We start from the raw sequence: 25,828 nt of genomic DNA on the forward strand, positions 1-25,828 counted from the left end.
ACGGCTTGGTGACACATAGTCTAAATCTAAAATGTTTTGAACACTTACATAAAAGGTTCAAATCGAGATAAAGTCACTCAGAGCAGTGATAGCGAACCGGAAAAAAGGGGACTATATGGTGTCCCTGGACATCAAGGATTACCTCCATGTCCAAATTTTGTCCTTCTCATCAAGGGTACCTCTGGTTCGTGGTACAGAACTGTCAATATCAGTTTCAGACGATGCCGTTTGAATTATCCACGGCACCCCGGGCCTTTTTTACCAAGGTAATGGCCGAAAAGATGTTTCTTCAAAAAAAAAAAAAGGCATCTAAATTATCCCTTACTTGCACGACCTAAAAAGGGCAAGTTCCAGAGAACAGTTGGAGGTCGGAAGAGCACTATCTAAAGTAGTTCTTCGACGGCACGACTGGATTCTAAATATTCCAAGAATCGCAGCTGTTTTCCGACGATACGTCTGCTGTTCCTAGGGATGATTCTGGACACGGTTCAGAAAAAGGTTTTTCTTCCCGAGGAAAAAGCCAAGGAGTTATCCGACCTGTCAGGAACCTCCTAAAACCAGGAAAGGTGTCTGTACACAAGAGTCCTGGGAAAAATGGTGGCTTTTTACGAAGCAATTCCATTCGGCAGATTCCATGCAAGAATTTTCCAAAGGGATCTGTTGGACAAATGGTCAGGGTCGCATCCTCAGATGCACCTGCGAATAACCCTGTCGCCAAGGACAAGGGTATATCTTCTGTGGTGGTTGCAAAAGGCTCATCTATTGGAGGGCCGCAGATTCGGCATACAGGATTTGATCCTGGTGACCACGGACGCCAGCCTGAGAGGTTGGGGAGCAGTCACACAAGGAAGAAACTTCCAGGGGGTATGGACGAACCTGGAAAAGTCTCTTCACATAAACATTCTGGTACTAAGAGCAATCTAAAATGCTCTAAGCCAGGCGGAACCACTCCTGCAAGGAAAACCGGTGTTGATTCAGTCGGACAACATCACGGCGGTCGCCCATGTAAACAGACAGGGCGGCACAAGAAGCAGGAGTGCAATGGCAGAAGCTGCCAACATTCTTCGCTGGGCGGAGAATCACGTAATAGCACTGTCAGCAGTGTTCTTCCCGGGCGTGGACAACTGGGAAGCAGACTTCCTCAGCAGACACGATATTCACCCGGGAGAGGGGGGTCTTCATCCAGAAGTCTTCCACATGCTAATAAACTGTTGGGAAAGACCAATGGTAGACATGATGGCGTCTCGCCTCAAGGACAAGTATTGCGCCAGGTCAAGAGATCCACAGGCAATAGCTGTGGACGCACTGGTAACACCTTGGGTGTACAAATCAGTATATGTGTTTCCTCCTCTGCCTCTCATACCAAAGGTATTGAAGATTATACGGTGAGGAGGAGTAAGAACAATACTAGTGGCTCCGGATTAGCCAAGAAGGACTTGGTACCCGGAACTTCAAGAGTTGGTCACGGACGACCCGTGCCCTCTACTTCTGAGAAGGGACCTGCTACAACAGGGTCCCTGTCTCTTTCAAGACTTACCGCGGCTGCGTTTGACGGCATGGCGGTTGAACGCCAGATCCTAAAAGGGAAAGGCATTCCAGAAGAAGTCATTCCTACCTTGATTAAGGCAAGGAAGGAAGTCACCGCGAAACATTATCACCGCATTTGGCGAAAATATGTCGCGTGGTGCGAGGATCGGAGTGTTCCGACGGAGGAATTTCAACTGGGTCGTTTCCTACATTTCCTACAATCAGGATTGTCTATGGGTCTCAAATTGAGATCTATTAAGGTTCAAATTTCGGCCCTGTCAATATTCTTCCAAAAAGAATTGGCCTCAGTTCCTGAGGTACAGACTTTTGTTAAAGGAGTACTGCATATACAGCCTCCTGTGGTGCCTCCGGTGGCACCGTGGGATCTAAATGTCGTTTTAGATTTCCTCAAATCCCATTGGTTTGAACCATTGAAAAAGGTGGATTTTAAATATCTCACATGGAAAGTGACTATGTTACTGGCCCTGGCTTCCGCCAGGAGAGTATCTGAATTGGCGGCTTTATCTTATAAAAGCCCTTATCTAATCTTCCATTCGGATAGGGCAGAACTGAGGACTCGTCCGCATTTTCTCCCTAAGGTGGTATCAGCGTTTCACCTGAACCAACCTATTGTGGTGCCTGCGGCCACTGGCGACTTGGAGGACTCCAAGTTGTTGGACGTTGTCAGAGCCTTAAAAATATACATTTCAAGCACGGCTGAAGTCAGAAAATCTGACTCGCTGTTGATACTATATGCACCCAACAAGTTGGGTGCCCCTGCTTCTAAGCAGACGATTGCTCGTTGGATTTGTAACACAATTCAACTTGCTCATTCTGTGGCAGGCCTGCCACAGCCTAAATCTGTTAAGGCCCATTCCACAAGGAAGGTGGGCTCATCTTGGGCGGCTGCCCGAGGGGTCTCGGCATTACAATTCTGCCGAGCAGCTACGTGGTCGGGGGAAAACACGTTTGTAAAATTCTACAAATTTGATACCCTGGCAAAAGAGGACTTGGAATTCTCTCATTCGGTGCTGCAGAGTCATCCGCACTCTCCCGCCCGTTTGGGAGCTTTGGTATAATCCCCATGGTCCTTTCAGGAACCCCAGCATCCACTTAGGACGATAGAGAAAATAAGAATTTACTTACCGATAATTCTATTTCTCGGAGTCCGTAGTGGATGCTGGGCGCCCATCCCAAGTGCGGATTATCTGCAATACTGTACATAGTTATTGTTAACAAATTCGGGTTATATTGTTAAGGAGCCATCTTTAAGAGGCTCTTTCTGTTATCATACTGTTAACTGGGTTTAGATCACAAGTTGTACGGTGTGATTGGTGTGGCTGGTATGAGTCTTACCCGGGATTCAAATTGCCTCCCTTATTGTGTACGCTCGTCCGGGCACAGTACCTAACTGGAGTCTGGAGGAGGGTCATAGGGGGAGGAGCCAGTGCACACCACCTGATCTGGTAAAAGCTTTACTTTTTTGTGCCCTGTCTCCTGCGGAGCCGCTATTCCCCATGGTCCTTTCAGGAACCCCAGCATCCACTACGGACTCAGAGAAATAGAATTATCGGTAAGTAAATTCTTATTTTAAGCTTCTGATGTTATTGCATCAGAGACCCAGCAATATCCACCACCAGCAATTCTTTTTTGGTTAATACTGCAATTGTGGGATTTTACCACTTGCCTGGCATGGTTGCATCAGATGCGACCACACCAGCAAGTGCTTTATATGACCTGGTCACACAGGATGCGACCAGTCAGATAAACAGTGTTTGCAGCTGTAGAGAAAAGAAACTTCCAACCGCTGCTGCTCTCAGAGGGACCACACCCTGCCCCAGTGTTTGCTGTGATGCAAATCACTGCTGATCGGTCAGCATGGCAGGACCCCCTACCCAGATAATAGCAGCGGCAGGGGAAGTGTAAATTAAACACCCCCCCTCAAGCCCCCCTGTGTACCTGGTGGGTTGAGGATGGCTATCGACCAATGTTGGATACTTTTACCAACGATAGGGATGAACCAAATGGTTTCCTGACAATTGTCAGGGCACTGAGCTTAGCCCCGACGCTCTTGACACCCATGAAGCCCTGCCCCTGGGCTCTGATTGGCTAGCAGTTCATTTTAGAGTAATGCAGGGTGACTCTCGATGGGTTCCCTTACAGATGGTTTTACACTATCAAGGTTATCCATCAATGGTACCATTGATGGTGACCATCAATGGATAACCCACCGATGGCCATCACTATGGTGGCTGCCCCGGTGGTTAAACGGAAAGTCGCAATGTTTCAGATAGTCGTGATGATCCGATGGTGCCATCCGATGTTCCGATGTTGGGGGGAAAACACCCAAATTTTTTTACAGATCTAAAAAAAAAAAAAAAAAAAAAAAAATATATATATATATATATATATATATATATATTCAAAAGGAATAATGAAGGCGCACTCCGTGAATCAAGAATATAACAGATTTACTGGAAATAACAAGCTCACATACATCAAGGTATGAAATCACCAGGTGTTCACGATTGGAACATACACCCTAGGGCGTGGCCTAAACAAAGACGTGTATGTTCCAATCGTGAACACCTGCCCTGCAGCTAAGACGCTGATCGGAGAATTATTGCATGCCGACAACCAGAGAAACGGACCGCTGAGAGAGACACGAGATGCAGCTTGGTCGTTTCCATATGAGCCGGTGATTTCATACCTTGATGTATGTGAGCTTGTTATTTCCAGTAAATCTGTTATATTCTTGATTCACTGAGTGCGCCTTCATTATTCCTTTTCAGTTCATACCAACAGTGTGGTTACACTGTTTAGAAGTGCCTGCACCATCATCAGAAATTTTACAGGGACTATATGGATTTTTAAGGACGCTAAACATTGATTGCACAACCTGCCATTCCTTGCAATATATATATATATATATATATATATATATATATAGTTTTAACTAATTTCATTTTGCATAACATTCAATACATGATTTTCACCTAATTCGCTTATTAAAAAATCACAACAATTTCTGAGCGGTTTTTAAGAAATAAAATTGTCAGATAAGTGGTTAGGGATCTTCTCCCATTTGATAAAGAGACCCATTTTTACTGTGACGTGCCTACCTGAACAATACTGTGACGAAAGATGCTTATATGAAGACTAACCATATTTTCTCCATCTGTTGCCAGGTACCAGTTTCACATTGTTTTCGGCCACCTGGACATTACAAAAAGAAGTTCTGCGCTGTTTGTAGAAAACTGTTGGATGATAGCTTGGCTTTACGATGTGAAGGTAAAACTGTACTCCACACGTTATTTCCTAATGTGAAAATAAATGTTACCAAATTAATATTGTAGTATATTTATGCCGATAAAAGATCGTAATATATATTGTGATAACTGAAAATCAATATATTTAGCACGTATCGATTTCCCGTGTGTGTAAACATTGAACATATATGGAAGTTGTTCACGTGGATGCAGAAATGGCTAATGTCCACACATTTTTTTTAAATGTATTTTATATGGCCATCATCACCAGATGAAACATTTCATACAGCTTCACAGTTAATCAGGAAGATAAACAGACCTACACTGATTAATTCTAGTAGATTCTACGGGGTATATTCAATTAGGGTCGAAAACTGCCGTCTATCGTAATGACGGCAGTTTTCAACTTTTCTCTGACGTCCTAAGTGGATGCTGGGGACTCCGTCAGGACCATGGGGATTAGCGGCTCCGCAGGAGACAGGGCACAAAACTAAAGCTTTAGGATCAGGTGGTGTGTACTGGCTCCTCCCCCCATGACCCTCCTCCAAGCCTCAGTTAGGTTTTTGTGCCCGTCCGAGCAGGGTGCAATCTAGGTGGCTCTCTTAAGGAGCTGCTTAGAAAAAGTTTTTAGGTTTCTTATTTTCAGTGAGTCCTGCTGGCAACAGGCTCACTGCATCGAGGGACTTAGGGGAGAGAAGTTCAACTCACCTGCGTGCAGGATGGATTGGCTTCTTAGGCTACTGGACACCATTAGCTCCAGAGGGAGTCGGAACACAGGTCTCACCCTGGGGTTCGTCCCGGAGCCGCGCCGCCGACCCCCCTTGCAGATGCTGAAGATTGAAGGTCCAGAAACAGGCGGCAGAAGGCTTTTCAGTCTTCATGAAGGTAGCGCACAGCACTGCAGCTGTGCGCCATTGTTGTCACACACTTCACACCAACGGTCACGGAGGGTGCAGGGCGTTGGGGGGGGCGCCCTGGGCAGCAATATATAATACCTTATTCTGGCTAAAAATACATCACATATAGCCCCTGGAGGCTATATGGATGTATTTAACCCCTGCCAGGTCTCAGAAAAACGGGAGAAGAAGCCCGCCGAAAAGGGGGCGGAGCCTATTCTCCTCAGCACACAGCGCCATTTTCCCTCACAGAAAGGCTGGTGGGAAGGCTCCCAGGCTCTCCCCTGCACTGCACTACAGAAACAGGGTTAAAACAGAGAGGGGGGGCACTTATTTGGCGATATGTATATATATATTAAAATGCTATAAGGGAAAAACACTTATATAAAGGTTGTCCCTGTATAATATAGCGTTTTTGGTGTGTGCTGGCAAACTCTCCCTCTGTCTCCCCAAAGGGCTAGTGGGGTCCTGTCCTCTATCAGAGCATTCCCTGTGTGTGTGCTGTGTGTCGGTACTTGTGTGTCGACATGTATGAGGACGATGTTGGTGAGGAGGCGGAGCAATTGCCGGTAATGGTGATGTCACTCTCTAGGGAGTCGACACCGGAATGGATGGCTTATTTAAGGAATTACGTGATAATGTCAACACGCTGCAAGGTCGGTTGACGACATGAGACGGCCGGCAAACCAATTAGTACCTGTCCAGGCGTCTAAAACACCGTCAGGGGCGTTAAAACGTCCTTTTACCTCAGTCGGTCGACACAGACACAGACACGGACACTGACTCCAGTGTCGACGGTGAAGAAACAAACGTATTTTCCTTTAGGGCCACACGTTACTTGTTAAGGGCAATGAAGGAGATGTTACATATTTCTGATACTACAAGTACCACAAAAAAGGGTATTATGTGGAGTGTGAAAAAACTACATGTGGTTTTTCCTGAATCAGATAAATTAAATGAAGTGTGTGATGATGCGTGGGTTTCCCCCGATAGAAAATTATTGGCGGTATACCCTTTCCCGCCAGAAGTTATGGCGCGTTGGGAAACACACCTTAGGGTGGATAAGGCGCTCACACGCTTATAAAAACAAGTGGCGTTACCGTCTCCAGATACGGACGCCCTCAAGGAGCCAACTGATAGGAGGTTGGAAAATATCCTAAAAAGTATATACACACATACTGGTGTTATACTGCGACCAGCGATCGCCTCAGCCTGGATGGGCAGCGCTGGGGTGGCTTGGTCGGATTCCCTGACTGGAAATATTGATACCCTTGACAGGGACAGTATTTTATTGACTATAGAGCATTTAAAAGATGCATTTCTATATATGCGAAACTCTGGCATCAAGAGTAAGTGCGATGTCCATATCTGCCAGACGATGTTTATGGACACGACAGTGGTCAGGTGATGCAGATTCCAAACGGCACATGGAAGTATTGCCGTATAAAGGGGAGGAGTTATTTGGGGTCGGTCCATCGGACCTGGTGGCCACGGCAACAGCTAGAAAATCCACCTTTTTTTTTTTTTTTTTTTTTTTTTATTACCCCAAGTCACATCTCAGCAGAAAAAGACATAGTCTTTTCAGCCTCAGTCCTTTCGTCCCCATAATATCTGCCCAGGGATAGAGGTAAGGGAAGAAGACTGCAGCAGGCAGCCCATTCCCAGGAACAGAAGCCTTCCACCGCTTCTGCCAAGTCCTCAGCATGACGCTGGGGCCGTACAAACAGGTGCGGTGGGGGGTCGTCTCAAGAGTTTCAGCACGCAGTGGGCTCACTCGCAAGTGGACCCCTGGATCCTACAAGTAGTATCCCAGGGGTACAGATTGGAAATTCGAGACTTCTCCCCCTCGCAAGTTCCTGAAGTTTGCTTTACCAACGTCTACCTCCGACAGGGAGGCAGTATTGGAAACAATTCACAAGCTGTATTCCCAGCAGGTGATAATCAAAGTACCCCTCCTACAACAAGTAAAGGGGTATTATTCCACACTATATTGTGGTACTGAAGCCAGACGGCTCGGTGAGACCTATTCTAAATGGAGTCACTCAGAGCAGTGATAGCGAACCAGGAAGAAGGGGACTATATGGTGTCCCTGGACATCAAGGATGCTTACCTCCATGTCCAAATTTGCCCTTCTCACAAAGGGTACCTCAGGTTCGTGGTACAAAACTGTCACTATCAGTTTCAGACGCTGCCGTTTGGATTGTCCACGGCACCCCGGGTCTTTACCAAGGTAATGGCCGAAATGATGATTCTTCTTCAAAGAAAAGGCATCTTAATTATCCCTTACTTGGACGATCTCCTGATAAGGGCAAGGTCCAGAGAACAGTTGGAGGTCTGAGTAGCACTATCTCAAGTAGTTCTACGACAGCACGGGTGGATTCTAAATATTCCAAAATCGCAGCTGTCTCCGACGACACGTCTGCTGTCCCTAGGGATGATTCTGGACACAGTCCAGAAAAAGGTGTTTCTCCCGGAGGAGAAAGCCAGGGAGTTATCCGAGCTAGTCAGGAACCTCCAAAAACCAGGAAAAGTGTCAGTGCATCATTGCACAAGGGTCCTGGGAAAAATGGTGGCTTCTTACGAAGCGATTCCATTCGGCAGATTTCACGCAAGAACTTTTCAGTGGGATCTGCTGGACAAATGGTCCGGATCGCATCTTCAGATGCATCAGCGGATAACCCTGTCTCCAAGGACAAGGGTGTCTCTTCTGTGGTGGCTGCAGAGTGCTCATCTTCTAAAGGGCCACAGTTATGCATTCAGGACTGGGTCCAGCTTGAAAGGCTGGGGAGCAGTCACACAGGGAAAAAATTTCCAGGGAGTGTGATCAAGTCTGGGGACTTCTCTCCGCATAAATATACTGGAGCTAAGAGCAATTTACAATGCTCTAAGCTTAGCAAGACCTCTGCTTCAAGGTCAGCCGGTATTGATCCAGTGGGACAACATCACGGCAGTCGCCCACGTAAACAGACAGGGCGGCACAAGAAGCAGGAGGACAATGGCAGAAACTGCAAGGATTCTTCGCTGGGCGGAAAATCATGTGATAGCACTGTCAGCAGTTTTCATTCCGGGAGTGGACAACTGGGAAGCAGACTTCCTCTGCACGACCTCCACCCGGGAGAGTGGGGACTTCATCGAGAAGTTTTTTCCACATGATTGTGCACCGTTGGGAAAGACCAAAGGTGGACATGATGGCGTCCCGCCTGAAAAAAAAAAAAAAAACTGGACAGGTATTGCGCCAGGTCAAGAGACCCTCAGGCAATAGCTGTGGACGTTCTGGTAACACCAGGGGTGTACCAGTCGGTGTTTGTGTTCCCTCCTCTGCTTCTCATACCAAAGGTACTGAGAATTATAAGACGTAGAGGAGTAAGAACTATACTCGTGGCTCCGGATGGGCCAAGAAGGACTTGGTACCCGGAACTTCAAGAGATGCTCACAGAGGACTCAGGGCCTCTGCCGATAAGAAGGGACTTGTTTCAGCAAGTACCATGTCTGTTCCAAGACTTACCGCGGCTGCGTTTGACGGCATGGCGGTTGAACGCCAGATCCTAAGGGAAAAAGGCATTCCGGAAGAGGTCATTCCTACCCTGGTCAAAGCCAGGAAGGAGGTGACCGCACAACATTATCACCACATGTGGCGAAAATATGTTGCGTGGTGTGAGGCCAGGAAGGCCCCACGAAGAAATTTCAACTCGGTCGATTCCTGCATTTCCTGCAAACAGGAGTGTCTATGGGCCTCAAATTGGGGTCCATTAAGGTTCAAATTTCGGCCCTGTCGATTTTCTTCCAGAAAGAATTGGCTTCAGTTCCTGGAGTCCAGAAATTTGACAAGGGAGTACTGCATATACAACCCCCTTTTGTGCCTCCAGTGGCACTGTGGGATCTCAACGTAGTCCTGGGATTCCTCAAATCACGTAGGTTTAAACCGCTCAAATCTGTGGATTTGAAATATCTCACATGGAAAGTGACCATGATGTTGGCCCTGGCCTCGGCCAGGCGAGTGTCAGAATTGGCGGCTTTGTCTCACAAAAGCCCATATCTGATTGTCCATTCGGACAGGGCAGAGCTGCGGACTCGTCCCCAGTTTCTCCCTAAGTTGGTGTCAGCGTTTCATCTGAACCAGCTTATTGTGGTACCTGCGGCTACTAGAGACTTGGAGGACTCCAAGTTGCTAGATGTTGTCAGGGCCCTGAAAATATAGATTTCCAGGACGGCTGGAGTCAGGAAAACTGATTTGCTGTTATCCTGTATGCACCCAAAAAACTGGGTGCTCTTGCTTCTAAGCAGACGATTGCTAGTTGAATGTGTAGTACAATTCAGCTTGCACATTCTGTGGCAGGACTGCCACAGCCAAAATATATATAAATGCCCATTCCACAAGGAAGGTGGGCTCATCTTGGGCGACTGCCCGAGGGGTCTCGGCTTTACAACTTTGCCGAGCTGCTACTTGGTCAGGGGCACACCCTGGCTGAGGAGGACCTGGAGTTCTCTCACTCGGTGCTGCAGAGTCATCCGCACTTTCCCGCCCGTTTGGGAGCTTTGGTATAATCCCCATGGTCCTGACGGAGTCCCCAGCATCCACTTAGGATGTCAGAGAAAATAAGATTTTACTTACCGATAAATCTATTTCTCGTAGTCCGTAGTGGATGCTGGGCGCCCATCCCAAGTGCGGATTGTCTGCAATACTTGTACATAGTTGTTGTTACAAAAAAATCGGGTTGTTATTGTTGTGAGCCGTCTGTTCAGAGGCTCCTACGTTTGTCATACTGTTAACTGGGTTCAGATCACAAGTTATACGGTGTGATTGGTGTGGCTGGTATGAGTCTTACCCGGGGTTCAATATCCTTCCTTATTGTGTACGCTCGTCCGGGCACAGTATCCTAACTGAGGCTTGGAGGAGGGTCATGGGGGGAGGAGCCAGTACACACCACCTGATCCTAAAGCTTTAGTTTTGTGCCCTGTCTCCTGCGGAGCCGCTAATCCCCATGGTCCTGACGGAGTCCCCAGCATCCACTACGGACTACGAGAAATAGATTTATCGGTAAGTAAAATCTTATTTTTAAGGTCAAATAGTGATTCGACCTATTCAGTCCCATCAGTTTTTATTCGAGAAGTCGTGGAATTCGACTTGTCGAATGGTACGTGAATCTGCAGTATAGCTGCCGATTCACGTACTTTTGAGTGAAAAGGGGCTAAATTCGACAGGATTTAGCCCTGTTTCCGACCGTCTCAGTCCGACATAAAAAAATGTCGGACTGAGATGTGGGACCCAGAGGAGGAGAGGCGGGGAACCGCGGGGAGACGGGGGACAGCCGCGGGGATACAGGGGAGAGAAGCGCTACAGCGCTGCAGCAGGATGCCTCACAGCCGCGCCGCTCACGGCAGCGTCCACCCGGCTCCAACAAGTGAGGTCACGCTTGCTGGAGCCGGGTGGACAGTGTCGTGAAGTCTGGCGGCTGTGTGACATCCTCCTGTAGCGCTGATCTCCTCCGTCTGGCCGCGGCTGTTCCCACTGGTTCCCAGCGGCTACCCCCCCTCCACCCCTCCCTCCCTCCCTCCCTCTCCTCCTCTGGGTCCCTCATCTCAATTCGACTTTTTTAAAAGTCGAATTGAGATGAGATTGAATAGGGGTTGTCGGATCCATTCAGACAAATGCATGTCTGAATGGATCCGACCCTAATTGAATATACCCCTACATGTTTGAGTCATTTGTATCAATTATGACTACCTACTCCATATATTATCATATTTGTGAAATGTTGAGTTGCAGCTTCATTTGTGTGTGAACATGAAATGTAATGCGAGTCGCATGGAATGACCTAAATATATTTAATCTGCTTCTTTTGGGCAAACGTTTAAGTAGACTTTTTATGCTACTATTATCTTTGAAACAAATTTTAGATTCTGATATTTTTCTTCTCTTACTTTGTAAGTTCTTAAGGGCAAGATCCTCAGTCCAGGTGTTGTGGTAGTAGTTTCCAACACAATCCCGATGTTAAATGCTTTCTGTAAACACTGTGTTTGAGTGGCAAATGCATGTGAAATGCTGTTGCAATGCTTGTAACCCCTGTGACTGCAACAAATGCTGTCTGGCCTATGCAGATTTTATATAGTGCCAGCCCGCAGATTTGAAGCAGTTGATAAAGATGGATGGGTTGGATAATAATTAGAAAGTACCCACCCATATCAGAATGACATGGATGCTGGGCAGGTGTCTGATAACCTATACCTGCATTCTACATGGACCTTGTGCATATGCACAGTTATCTCCATAAATGCTCTAAGTGCTGCTATTTGACAACCAAACACAGGGGCAGATGTATTAAACCTGGAGAAGGGATAATGCAGTGATAAGTGCATGGTTTTTATGCAACAGCCAATCATTACGAATTTGAAAAATGACAGGAGCTGATTGGCTGGTGCGTTATGTCTTTATCACTGTTTTATGACTTCTCCAGGCTTAATACACCTGCCCCATAGTTTCTATTCAGCAGTGATAATCATTATATTGATGCTGGTCATGGTGGCTAGCTAATGTAGGGAAAGAAAACATTTTTAGAGACTAATACCTAGGCCCCCCAAAAAATGACATGGTGATTAGTGAAATGTAACCTTATTTTGTTGGACATTTCCCAATTTTGCAATATTTTTCTTTATGTAGTTTTGTAAATATTTCTTATTTGTAGCTATTAAGCTATATAGGCCCTTATTGCATTTCCTAGTAAATCTATTTGTAACAACAAAGTCAATATTTTAAGACTTCTTGCAAGAGATAATTGGCAGATAATTATATCACACCAGCATTCCCTCTAAGCTGGGAGCTAATTATCCCCCTGGGCCCATGCATATGGTAACAATGGCAGTGTATCTTTATAGAACATTCAGACCAGCATAGAACAGCGAACAACTGCAATTACCTTCTTCCTCTAAGCACATCCCCAGAGAGCGGTGTCTGTTATGCATGGTTTCTTTAGACAGGTTGAAATGATGTGTTGCTTTGGCTTAAATTACTTAAAACATGTCCAGAGAGCAAAAGCAGATAACATGGATGCATAGAGAATATGCTGTACTCTATTCCACATAGGAGAAAAACAGGTTGGCAGCTCGTTAATTTTGATTAGGGTAACAAGAATTTTCTGGTGAAACAACAGATTTATATCTAGCTTACTGTTATTTCTGACTTGCTCAATGTATTAGTAAACACATTTTTATTTAAAAAATAAATAAATGATATAGTAGTTTAATTATCAGTAAATCTGGTCTATTGCACAGTAACAATGTCCGTTAAAAATGTTGAAATATTTGTATACAGTGTACCCATACAGTATTTCATCAAGCTGTGCTAGCCGCTGTCATCAGAATTGTATGACTTGTATTTCATATACAGTTATTGGTTTTCTCTAGAACATTTGTTCATCACTATGGAATTAAAGACAATACTAGAAGGTAGCCGAGAGATTTTGCAAAGAAAGCCTTTCCAAAGAAAAGGCTAGCAAATAGGGCCCCATACACTTATGCGACCACATGTCACAGGTGATCACCCCGGCAGCCTCCCGGAGGGCAGGATCGCCCAAGATATATTGGATGCTGTCCTTTTGCATACAATGTATCTTGGGCGATCCCAGCCATGTCCTCATGTCGGACCTGATTGAATGTGCAGCACATTCAATCTGGAGTATCCGATCCGATGCTCACGGGAACGCGGATCGGATCGGAAACACCTCCAAAATGCCCGATTTCATCCGATATATTTGTCCGAATACCTGAAATCGGGCATTATCGCTCTAGTGTCTGGGGCCCTTAAGAATCAACTTTCTAAAATACATCTCTAGGAACTTTATCAACTTACATTTTAAATCCTATTTCTCTAACGTCCTAGTGTATGCTGGGGACTCCGTAAGGACTATGGGGAATAGCGGGCTCCGCAGGAGACTGGGCACTCTAAAGAAAGATTTAGTACTATCTGGTGTGCACTGGCTCCTCCCTCTATGCCCCTCCTCCAGACCTCAGTTAGAATCTGTGCCCGGCCGAGCTGGGTGCTCCTAGTGGGCTCTCCTGAGCTTGCTAGATTAGAAAGTATTTATTAGGTTTTTTATTTTCAGAGAGCTTCTGCTGGCAACAGACTCTCTGCTATGAGGGACTGGGGGGAGAGAAGCAAACCTACTCACGGCAGCTAGGTAGCGCTTCTTAGGCTACTGGACACCATTAGCTCCAGAGGGATCGAACACAGGTACCTAACCTTGATCGTCCGTTCCCGGAGCCGCGCCGCCGTCCCCCTCGCAGAGCCAGAAGAACAGAAGCAGCAGAAGCATGAAGACATCGAAATCGGTGGCTGAAGACTCCTGTCTTCACTTAAGGTAGCGCACAGCACTGCAGCTGTGCGCCATTGCTCCCACAGCACACCGCACACTCCGGTCACTGTAGGGTGCAGGGCGCAGGGGGGGGGGGGCGCCCTGGGCAGCAATTAAGTACCTTTTTTTGCAAAAAGAGACATATATACAGTCTGGGACTGTATATATGCCAGAGCCCCCGCCATTTTTTATACATTAAAGCGGGACAGAAGCCCGCCGCTGAGGGGGCGGGGCCTTCCTCCTCAGCACACCAGCGCCATTTTCTCTTAACAGCTCCGCTGGAAGGACGCTCCCCAGGCTCCCCCCTGCAGTATTCCGGTGCATTAGAGGGTAAAAAAGAGAGGGGGGGCACATAAATTTAGGCGCAGTATATATATATATATATATATATATATATATATTAACAGCAGCTACAGGGTAAACACTAAGGTACTGTGTAATCCCTGGGTTATATAGCGCTGGGGTGTGTGCTGGCATACTCTCTCTCTGTCTCCCCAAAAAAAAGCTTTTTGTGGGGTCCTGTCCTCAGTCAGAGCATTCCCTGTGTGTGTGCTGTGTCGGTACGCCTGTGTCGACATGTTTGATGAGGAAGGATACGTGGAGGCAGAACAAGTGCAGCTAAGTGTGGTGTCGCCGCCGACGGTGCCGACACCTGATTGGATGGATATGTGGAAGGTGTTAAATGATAATGTAAACTCCTTGCATAACAGATTGGATAAAACTGTAACCGGGGAACAGGCAGGGTCTCAACCCATGCCTAATCCTACAGCGCAGAGGCCGTCAGGGTCCCAAAAGCGCACACTATCCCAGATAGTTGACACAGATGTCGACACGGAATCTGACTCCAGTGTCGATGACGAGGCAAAGTTGCAGCCTAAAATGACTAAAGCCATCCGCTACATGATTGTAGCTATGAAGGATGTATTACACATTTCTGAGGAAAATCCTGTACCTGACAAGAGGATTTATATGTATGGGGAGAAAAAGCATGAAGTGACTTTTCCCCCTTCCCATGAATTAAATGAATTATGTGAAAAAGCGTGGGATTCCCCTGACAGAAAGGTGATAGTTTCCAAGAGATTACTCATGGCGTATCCTTTCCCGCCAACGGACAGGTTACGCTGGGAATCCTCCCCTAGGGTAGACAAGGCGTTGACACGCTTGTCTAAGAAGGTGGCCCTGCCGTCTCCGGATACGGCCGCCCTAAAGGATCCTGCAGATAGAAAGCAGGAAGCTATCCTGAAGTCAGTTTATACACATTCTGGCACACTGCTGAGGCCAGCAATTGCTTCGGCCTGGATGTGTAGTGCGGTAGCTGCATGGACGGATTCTCTGTCTGAGGAGTTAGATACCCTGGACAGGGACACTGTTCTACTGACCCTGGCACATATCAAGGACGCGGTCCTATATATGCGGGATGCCCAGAGGGACATTTGCCTGCTGGGCTCTAGAGTTAACGCTATGTCCATTTCTGCCAGAAGGGTCATGTGGACTCGGCAATGGACAGGGGATACCGACTCTAAAAAACACATGGAGGTTTTACCTTATAAGGGTGAGGAATTGTTTGGGGACGGTCTCTCGGACCTAGTTTCCACAGCTACGGCTGGGAAGTCAAGTTTCTTGCCTTATGTCCCTCCACAACCTAAGAAAGCACCGTATTACCAAATGCAGTCCTTTCGTTCTCAGAGGAGCAAGAAGGTCAGAGGTGCGTCCTTTCTTGCAAGAGGCAGGGGTAGAGGAAAAAAGCTGCACCACGCAACTAGTTCCCAGGAACAGAAGTCTTCCCACGCTTCCACTAAGTCCACCGCATGGCGCTGGGGCTCCACAGGCGGAGCCAGGAGCTGTGGGGGCGCGTCTCCGACATTTCAGCCACCAGTGGGTTCGCTCACAGATGGATCCTTGGGCTATACAAATTGTGTCTCAGGGATACAAGCTGGAATTCGAGGTGATGCCCCTCACCGTTACCTAAAATCGTCCTTACCAGCTTCCCCCATGGAAAGGGAGATAGTGGTGGAGGCAATTCACAAACTTTTTCTCCAGAAAGTGGTGGTAGAGGTCCCCCCCCTTCAACGGGGAAGGGGCTACTATTCCACTATGTTTGTGGTACCGAAACCGAACTGTTCGGTCAGACCCATTTTAAATTTAAAATCCCTGAACTTTTATCTGAAGAAATTCAAGTTCAAAATGGAATCGCTCAGAGCGGTCATTGCAAGCCTGGAGGAAGGGGATTTTATGGTGTCTCTGGACATTAAGGATGCTTACTTGCATGTCCCCATTTATCCGCCTCATCAGGAGTACCTCAGGTTTGTGGTACGGGACTGTCATTACCAATTCCAGACGTTGCCGTTCGGCCTGTCCACGGCACCGAGAGTTTTTACCAAAGTGATGGCGGAGATGATGGTGCTCCTTCAGAAGCAAGCAAGGGGTTACAATTATCCCATACTTGGACGATCTCCTCATAAAGGCGAGGTCCAGGGAGCAGTTGCTGATCAGTGTAGCACACTCTCAGGAAGTGTTGCGTCGCCACGGCTGGATTCTGAACATTCCAAAGTCGCAGCTGATTCCTGCGACGCGTCTGCCCTTCCTGGGCATGATTCTGGACACAGACCAGAAGAAGGTGTTTCTCCCGGAGGAGAAGGCTCAGGAGCTCGTGACTCTGGTCAGAGACCTCCTAAAGCCAAAACAGGTGTCGGTGCATCACTGCACACGAGTCCTGGGAAAGATGGTGGCGTCTTACGAAGCCATTCCCTTCGGCAGGTTCCATGCGAGGATCTTTCAGTGGGATCTGCTGGACAAGTGGTCCGGATCGCATCTTCAGATGCATCGGATGATCACCCTGTCCCCCAGGGTGTCTCTTCTGTGGTGGCTACAAGGTGCTCACCTCCTCGAGGGCCGCAGATTCGGCAGACTGGGTCCTGGTGACCACGGATGCAAGCCTCCGAGGGTGGGGGGCAGTCACTCAAGGAAGAAACTTCCAAGGGTTGTGGCCAAGTCAGGAGACTTGTCTGCACATCAATATCCTGGAGTTAAGGGCCATATACAACGCCCTGAGTCAAGCGAAGCCTCTGCTTCGAAACCAACCAGTGCTGATTCAGTCAGACAACATCACGGCAGTGGCCCATGTGAACCGCCAGGGCGGCACAAGAAGCAGGGTGGCAATGGCAGAAGCCACCAGGATTCTTCGGTGGGCGGAGAATCACATACTAGCACTGTCAGCAGTGTTCATTCCGGGAGTGGACAACTGGGAAGCAGACTTCCTCAGCAGACACGACCTCCACCCGGGAGAGTGGGGACTACATCAGGAAGTCTTCACGCAGATTGCAAATCGATGGGAACTGCCACAGGTGGACATGATGGCGTCCCGTCTCAACAAAAAGCTAAAAAGATATTGCGCCAGGTCAAGGGACCCTCAGGCGATAGCTGTGGACGCACTAGTAACACCGTGGGTGTTCCAGTCGGTCTATGTGTTTCCTCCTCTTCCTCTCATACCAAAGGTGCTGAGAATTGTAAGAAAAAGAGGAGTGAGAACAATACTCATTGTTCCGGATTGGCCAAGAAGGACTTGGTACCCGGAATTGCAAGAAATGCTCACAGAGGACCCGTGGCCTCTGCCTCTCAGACAGGACCTGTTACAACAAGGGCCCTGTCTGTTCCAAGACTTACCGCGGCTGCGTTTGACGGCATGGCGGTTGAACACCGGATCCTAGCAGAAAAGGGCATTCCGGAAGCAGTCATTCCTACGCTGATAAAGGCTAGGAAGGACGTGACCGCAAAACATTATCACCGTATATGGCGAAAATATGTTGCTTGGTGTGAGGCCAGGAAGGCCCCTACAGAGGAATTCCAACTGGGTCGATTCCTGCACGTCCTACAGTCGGGTGTGACTTTGGGCCTGAAATTAGGGTCCGTGAAGGTCCCGATTTAGGCCCTATCCATTTTCTTTCAAAAAGAACTGGCTTCACTGCCTGAGGTTCAGACGTTTGTTAAGGGAGTGGCACCTTGGGATCTTAACGTGGTGTTGAGTTTCCTGAAATCCCACTGGTTTGAGCCACTTAATATGGTGGAACTAAAGTATCTCACGTGGAAAGTGGTCATGCTGTTGGCCCTAGCCTCGGCTAGGCGTGTGTCAGAATTGGCGGCTTTGTCATGTAAATCTGGTTTTCCATATGGACAGGGCAGAATTGCGAACTCGTCCGCAGTTTCTGCAAAAGGTGGTGTCAGCTTTTCATCTGAACCAACCTAATGTGGTGCCTGCGGCTACTCGTGACTTGGAGGATTCCAAGTTAATTGATGTAGTCAGGGCTTTGAAGATCTATGTTGCCAGGACAGCTGGAGTCAGGAAGACTGACTCGCTGTTTATTCTGTATGCATCCAACAAGCTGGGTGCTCCTGCTTCAAAGCAAACCATTGCTCGCTGGATCTGTAACACGATTCAACAGGCTCATTCTGCGGCTGGATTGCCGCATCCAAAATCAGTAAAAGCCAATTGCACAAGGAAGGTGGGCTCTTCTTGGGCGGCTGCCCAAGGGGTCTCGGCATTACAGCTTTGCCGAGCTGCTACTTGGTCGGGTTCAAACACATTTGCAAAGTTCTACAAGTTTGATACCCTGGCTGAGGAGGACCTGGTGTTTGCCCATTCAGTGCTGCAGAGTCATCCGCACTCTCCCGCCCGTTTGGGAGCTTTGGTATAATCCCCATGGTCCTTACGGAGTCCCCAGCATCCACTAGGACGTTAGAGAAAATAAGAATTTACTCACCGGTAATTCTATTTCTCGTAGTCCGTAGTGGATGCTGGGCGCCCTTCCCTAGTGCGGACTTTCTGCAATACGTGTATATAGTTATTGCTTGATAAAGGGTTATGTTATGTTGGCAGCCATTGGTTGATGCTCGGTTGTTTGTTCATACTGTTAACTGAATAAGTTTATCACAAGTTATACGGTGTGGCTGGTATGAGTCGTACCCTGGATTCCAAAATCCTTTCCTTGTAATGTCAGCTCTTCCGGGCACAGTTTCCTTAACTGAGGTCTGGAGGAGGGGCATGGAGGGAGGAGCCAGTGCACACCAGATAGTACTAAATCTTTCTTTAGAGTGCCCAGTCTCCTGCGGAGCCCGCTATTCCCCATGGTCCTTACGGAGTCCCCAGCATCCACTACGGACTACGAGAAATAGAATTACCGGTGAGTAAATTCTTATTTTTACAGAAGAGCCCAACTAGCATGGGATTCCCCTTATGCTTACCCTGCCCATGGGAGGCAGTCAATTGACTGCTGGACGGGATCCTGGCGGTTAGTATACTGGCACCGGAATCCCAACACCATCTGCAATACCAGCGGTCGGAGTCCCGACCGCCGACTGGTTTCCCCACATGGGTGGTGGTCCACGCCACCACCCGAGGGGGAATAGAACCCGATCTATAAAATTATAGGTAGCAGCTGATTGGTCGCCATCAGCCATCTCCGCTTGCTCACTTCAGTGTTTTCACTGATTCATACATCTCCCCCTCAGTCACACACAGATATACAAATGTCATATAATAAATTAATAAGCGCAGTCTCCGGGTGCATCCTAGTTGCATTGTGCTGAAGGTAGGATGCGTTTTTTGGCGTATTAAGGCTATATGTATGAGGACACATCTGTATGTGGAGAATGCCTTAACACGCATTGAGTGAATAAGTCACACTAGTGAAGAAGTCAAATTGTAAGTTAGGGACTCGAAATCCTCCCTCCTTATTGGGTTTATGTAGAACATGCATTTGTATCCTCTGATATCTGTCAACCCAGAATATTTTGATCATTTACACTACAGAAAGAGGAGAACTGTAATTCATTTTAACTGCCCGCCTCAACTCCCCTCTTCACTTTCTGCTCTTGACTTAACCACCTACTTCGCATCCAAAATTGACTCCATTCATCAGGACACAACATCCCACAAGAACCTGAGCAACCCCACTCCTCCATTTCCCGACCCCACCCCCTCCCCCTTCCTTCCCTCTTACCAACTCTGACATCTTTCTTCCCTGTATCTGGAGAGGAAGTCATGGTCCTCATCCGGTCCTCAACCCCATCCACCTCCTCACTTGACCCTATTCCCTCCCTCCTTCTCTGCTTCCTCTCTTCTTCTTCTGCCTGTTCCCGTCTTGCCCATCTACTCAATCTCTCACTCTCATCAGGCACTTTCCCTTCTGTCTTCAAGCATGCACTTGTCTCCCCTATTCTTAAAAAAAAAACAAAAAAAAAAAAAAACTACCCTTGATCCAACCAATCTCTCAAACTACCATCCCATCTCTCCTCCCTTTTGCCTCCAAACTCCTTAAGCGAATTGTCTACAACCGCCTCGCTGTCTTTTTCTTCCCACTCACTGCTTGACCCTTTCTAGTCTGATTTCCATCCTCAGCACTCCACTGAAACTGCCCTCACGAGAGTCTGCAATGACCTCCTTGCTGCTAAATCCAGGGGCCACTACTCTCTGCTTATTCTCCTTGAGCTCTCTACTGCTTTTGACACTGTAGACCACCCTTTCCTCCTGCAAATCCTTATTCACTTGGTTTACATGATACTGCTCTCTCCTGGCTGTCCTCCTACCTTTCTGACCGTTCCTTCTGTCTCCTCTCATGACTCCACCTCACCCCCACTTCCTCTACCAGTAGGTGTCCCCCAAGGTTCTGTTCTTGGGACTCTCCTATTCTCTCTCTTCACATCCTCATTAGGTGAGCTCATTAGCTCTTTTGACTTAAAATATCATCTCTACGCTGACTATACTCCAATCTACCTTTCCTCTCCTTACCTCTCCCCTGCTCTCCTCGCTCGTATCTCCAACTGTCTCTCTATCTCCTCCTGGATGTCCCAGTGGTTTCTTAAACTTAACATGTCTAAGACTGAGCTGATCATCTTCCCTCCCTCCATCATAACCTCACCTCCCACAATTTCATTATCCATTGATGGCACAACTATCTCCTCTAGCCCCCAAGTGCGATGTCTTGGAGTAATCCTTGACTCCTCTCTCTCCTTCAAACCACACATTCAGTACCTCTCGCAAACCTGCCACTTCCAGCTCAAAAACATCTCCAGTATCAGACCCTTTCTCACCCAGGATGCTACAAAGACCCTCATCCACTCACTGGTCATCTCCAGATTGGACTACTGCAATCCCCTCCTCTCTGGCCTCCCTCAAAAATGCCTCTCTCCACTCCAATCTATCCTCAATGCTGCTGCCCGTCTCATCTTCCTCCCCAAACGTACTACATCCACATCCCCTCTCTTGCAGGACCTTCACTGGCTACCCTTCCCATTCAGAATCCAATTCAAGCTTTTCACACTCGCCTACAAAGCCCTCACCCACTCTTCTCCCTCTTACATCTCCCCCTTATCTCTCCCCCTTATCTCTCTTTACATTCCCACCCGTCATCCTCGCTCTGCTAATGCATGCCGTCTCTCATGCCAACTGATTACCTCCTCCCACTTCCACCTACAAGATTTTGCACATGCTGCTCCCTATCTCTGGAATGCTCTACCTCTCCCCATCCGAATCTCCACCTCTCTACAAAACGGGCTCTCAAGACACACTTCTTCACCAAACCCAGCCAACTCTCCTCCTAACCCTCTTGTCTATGCTGACTGTCTACCCCTTCTGTGTCACCCCGGTCTGTTAGCACCTCACCTTTTAGATGGTAAGCTTGCAAGAGCAGGGACTTCTTTCCTCATGTGCTTTTCCTTTTCTTACTTATACAATCTTATAGTCCTTACTTCCTTTGATGGCATCTAACCCCGGGTTTTCTATACCTGTCCTATATTTTCTTGTACTGTAAGTGCTGTTTTCTTGTTTGCTCATTTGGTTATGTACTGTGTAATGAGCGCTGCGGATCCCTTGTGGCACCATATAAAAAAGCATAATAATAACTGCGTTGGTTCAACTAGTCCATGTGATATACAGGAAAATCTATTGTTGCCTTCTGATATGTTATGTCTAAATAATGCTGAATAGTTTGCAGTGTATATTTGACCTTACACTGTTGTGGTCATCTAAATAGAACATTTGATGATGCATCTAGTTTTGCAGTTTGAAAGATGGTCAAGCAACTGAACATGTTAGAAGAAAACAGCATATCGAAGTCTAACCTACTGCCACTTTAAGAACGCATATTTTATTAATTTCAATCTTCATTTTTTTCTTACAATGTTGCTTGTTTTAGGCAAATCTATGGCTTAAATTATTCAGGAGTGAGAGGATATTGATACTGTCTGTACTAATTATCACCATTTATTGTGTGGGCAGAGAAGCAAGTGGATGGTACAAAGTACAGCCCATTATGAATTTAGGAGCAATACATGATCAGAGACCTCAGAGGTGACAGAGTACAAGGTCCTTTTCTTGTAGGAAAACACTGCACATCTCACAAAGCCGGAAGCTCTGGCACCTGTTCACCTTTTTATCACATTTAAATTATCCTAACATGCAATCTGAAATCTCCTTTCTGCACTTCAGTGCACAAGGTTTTCTAATCTGCACTCCGCAAGTAACAGCCTTAGGGGTATATTCAATTGGTGTCTGAAAAACGGCACTGGATTTGAATAGGTCGAATCCAGATTCAACCTAAAATTCTGAAAATTCAGTTTTTCCGACAATAATTGAATAGACCCTTATATCTGCAGAATTTCTTCCATCGTCCACATAAGTATAGAGATGCAAGATCATATGCTTATTGTGTGTACTATTTATTTGGCAGATGCTTTCTTTCCCCTGGTCTGTGTATAACTGCAGAGGTATAATTATTGATTATTACTAAAAAGTAAGGATTTAAAATTGCAGTATTGCAAAACCTGGTAAAGCTAGCCAATTTCATCAAAACTACCCAATCCAAAGAAGTTAGCACCTAATGAAACATACAGGGCTAAATTTCCTAAGCGATGGGTTCTTTATGCCAATGGTTTTGGGCCAGTTTTGAAACCTGACTGTTTACAAAGGCCAAAACCACCGCAATACTGCCAAGAAAACACACTTTGGAATAGAATTGAAAATCAAAGCACCTTTAAATGTTTTAGATCATTGAAGAATTTATCCAGCAGCGGTTTTGAAAACCATCGGCAAATTTGCTCAAGAAAAAACACCACCTACACACACACAAAAAATTTAAAAATTACCACACACAGGAATTGAAAAAATAAAATAAAAAAATAGATGTACAAGGAACAAGACCACTCAAAAAAAAAAAAAAAAAATCCCTCACCACACTTACCAATTACTTTGTATCTTTCTTCTACTACTTTCACTTTCTCCACTTAAGCTCCTAACAAACCCACAAAGTGAATGTAGCCAGCTGTATGTTTCTATGATATAAATTAAATGGTGCTTTCTTTAACAAATAGCACAAGTAAATGAATAGAATAGCTTCTAATCTGCAGTGGTTACAGTTGAATCCGCTGCTATACAGAACACATCATGGTGGGTTGTCATTTGTAATCTTTTGGAGTTCGAAGGCAGATCACGTTTAGACATCAAAACCAACCTTTAGTAAATTCTGTCAATTTTACATCCGGTTCTGAATGACACCAAACCCTGCTGCTGAAATTTAGTCAATAGACTTCATTTTGTTAGTCTCCATATTCTGATACAGAATAAATTAGTGTAATATGGAGCTAGGAACCTTTTATTTATTTAATTTTTTACAAATAAACATGGCCTCAATGTGCTCAAATGACGGGATATGAAGAATAAACGGTTGTAGTGGCTCTTTCTGTAGGATCCTGAGGAAGATGGCACTTTTATTTATTGGATCTATGCTCCAGTTCGGTGTCGCTATCCTGGAATTTGTCAGTAGTGAGCTCAGTCATTTGTGTAAAACCTATGTGGTTCAAATCTTTTCGCCCAGTATTCTGCTGATCTTTTGTGATATGCACAGTGATAATTTTATGAATGTACAAGTTTTTAATAATATTAATATTCAATTTCTAAAGTATTTTTAGAGTTTTGTTGGTGCAGGGCTCAAATTCCATATATTTTTTTATAAAATATGGTCTGCTGCTTCCAGTGTCCCCTTCAATGATTATGTTGAGAATTCCTTGGGGTGTAGAGTTTTTTCCTGAATCTGCTGCAAAAGAACAGTTGCATAATACAGCAGTCTTTTTTTTTTTTTTTTTTTTGTCAAATTATCATATTACATTCTGGTTTAAGCTGCAGTTTGTATTTATAGATGTGAAGGAAGGTGATATGTGGCACTTCTAAGGCCTACCTCCCAATATTTATGACTGAGGATCTGAGAGAGAGTGCATAATTAAAGTCCCTTTGGAGTAAGGCATGTTCACTACAGGCGTTGATGGGCTTCTCTCCACTACCTCCCCCTCCTTAAAACACCTCCTAAATGCTGTGCAAACCATCTGCTGACAAACATGGTATTCAAGGGTGTCACTCGGTGTTCCATATCTCCCAGCTTGATTGGACTAACGAGTGTCATTGTTTTGGGTGAATTGGTATGAGAGTCTATTCCAGAACCAGAATCAACAGATATAGGGGTATATGCAATTGAGGTCGAATTCCCGAAATTGTCGAAAAACTGGACTTTTTCGCCAAAAATAAATAAATCGACAATGCAATTCAGTGATTCACGTGACTCCTGTCACCGAGGTACCTTCAGCCAATCAGGAAGCGCTACTTCGTTGCACTCACCTGATTGGCTGTATGCGCGTGTGACCTCAGACAGCGCATCGCAAAGCCTCTCCATTACTTTCAATGGTGGGAACTTTGCGGGTAGCGGTGGGGTTACCCGCGGTCAGCCGCTGACCGCGGGTGACCTCACAGCTGACGCAAAGTTCCCACCATTGAGTATAATGGAGAGGCTTTGCGAGGCGCTGTCTGACAGCTCAGACGTGCAGCCAATCAGCAGAGTGCCAGGACGTTGCGCTCGCTGATTGGCAGAAGGGACCTTAGTGACAGCAGTCACGTGGGGTCCCGGCATTTGGGGAAAGGGGTCTCATGTGTAAACATGGGACCCCTTTCAGTCCGCTGGATCGGCTGCTCGTTTTCTTTTTTTGCCAAGTACGAGGATTTATATCTGGACACTGGATTGAGGTGAGTATAATTTGATTCACAGGTACCCCGGATCGTCGGATCAGGAGACGTGGCAGTCGGCGGGTCAACATAGGTAAATATGTGTGTCGGCAGGTGTGCAATAAAGTTTTACTCTCAAGGTGTGTGTCTCCTGTTTTTATTTGGGTATTTTTTTCCCTGTAGTACTACAGGTACCAGCGGGCCCGTTTTTCTTCCGCATGCTGGCACTTGTGGTTCTCCAAGTACCAGCTTGCGGGGGAGGCTTGCTGGGACTTGTAGTACTACAGGAAAAAACAATATTCTTTACATTTTCTCAAGGCTATCAGCCTCCCATCTGCAGCCCTTGGATGGGGGGGACAGCCTCGGGCTTCACCCCTGGCCCTTGGGTGGCTGGGGGGGACACCCCTTGATTGAAGGGGTCCCCACTCCCCCAGGGTACCCCGGCCAGGGGTGACTAGTTGGATATTTGATGCCACGGCCGCAGGGCGCTGTATAAAAGTGACCCCCGGCTGTGGCATTATCTGTCCAGCTAGTGGAGCCCGATGCTGGTGTAAAAAATACGGGGGACCCCTACTCTTTTTGTCCCCCGTATTTTTTGCACCAGCACCAGGCGCAGAGCCCGGTGCTGGTTTTAAAAATACGGGGGATCCCCTGTCCATTTCCCCCCCGGATTTTTAGAACCAGGACCAGCTCGAAGAGCCCGAGGCTGGTTATGCTTTGGAGGGGGGACCCCACGCCATTTTTTTC

At 46.7% G+C, this 25,828-nt stretch overlaps 1 protein-coding gene across 1 annotated transcript in view; it reads left to right on the forward strand.

The window, feature by feature from the left end:
• The window catches only part of DGKQ (diacylglycerol kinase theta), a 322,011-nt gene that overhangs the window by 151,622 nt on the left and 144,561 nt on the right, over positions 1 to 25,828 (forward strand). Inside the window, exon 3 of the mRNA XM_063914615.1 lies at positions 4,716 to 4,818. Within this exon, the coding sequence (XP_063770685.1) occupies positions 4,716 to 4,818 (103 nt within the window). The remainder of the gene's footprint in view (positions 1 to 4,715; positions 4,819 to 25,828) is intronic.

Source organism: Pseudophryne corroboree, chromosome 1 (assembly GCF_028390025.1).
Source record: "Pseudophryne corroboree isolate aPseCor3 chromosome 1, aPseCor3.hap2, whole genome shotgun sequence".
In the NCBI taxonomy this organism is placed as follows: domain Eukaryota; kingdom Metazoa; phylum Chordata; class Amphibia; order Anura; family Myobatrachidae; genus Pseudophryne; species Pseudophryne corroboree.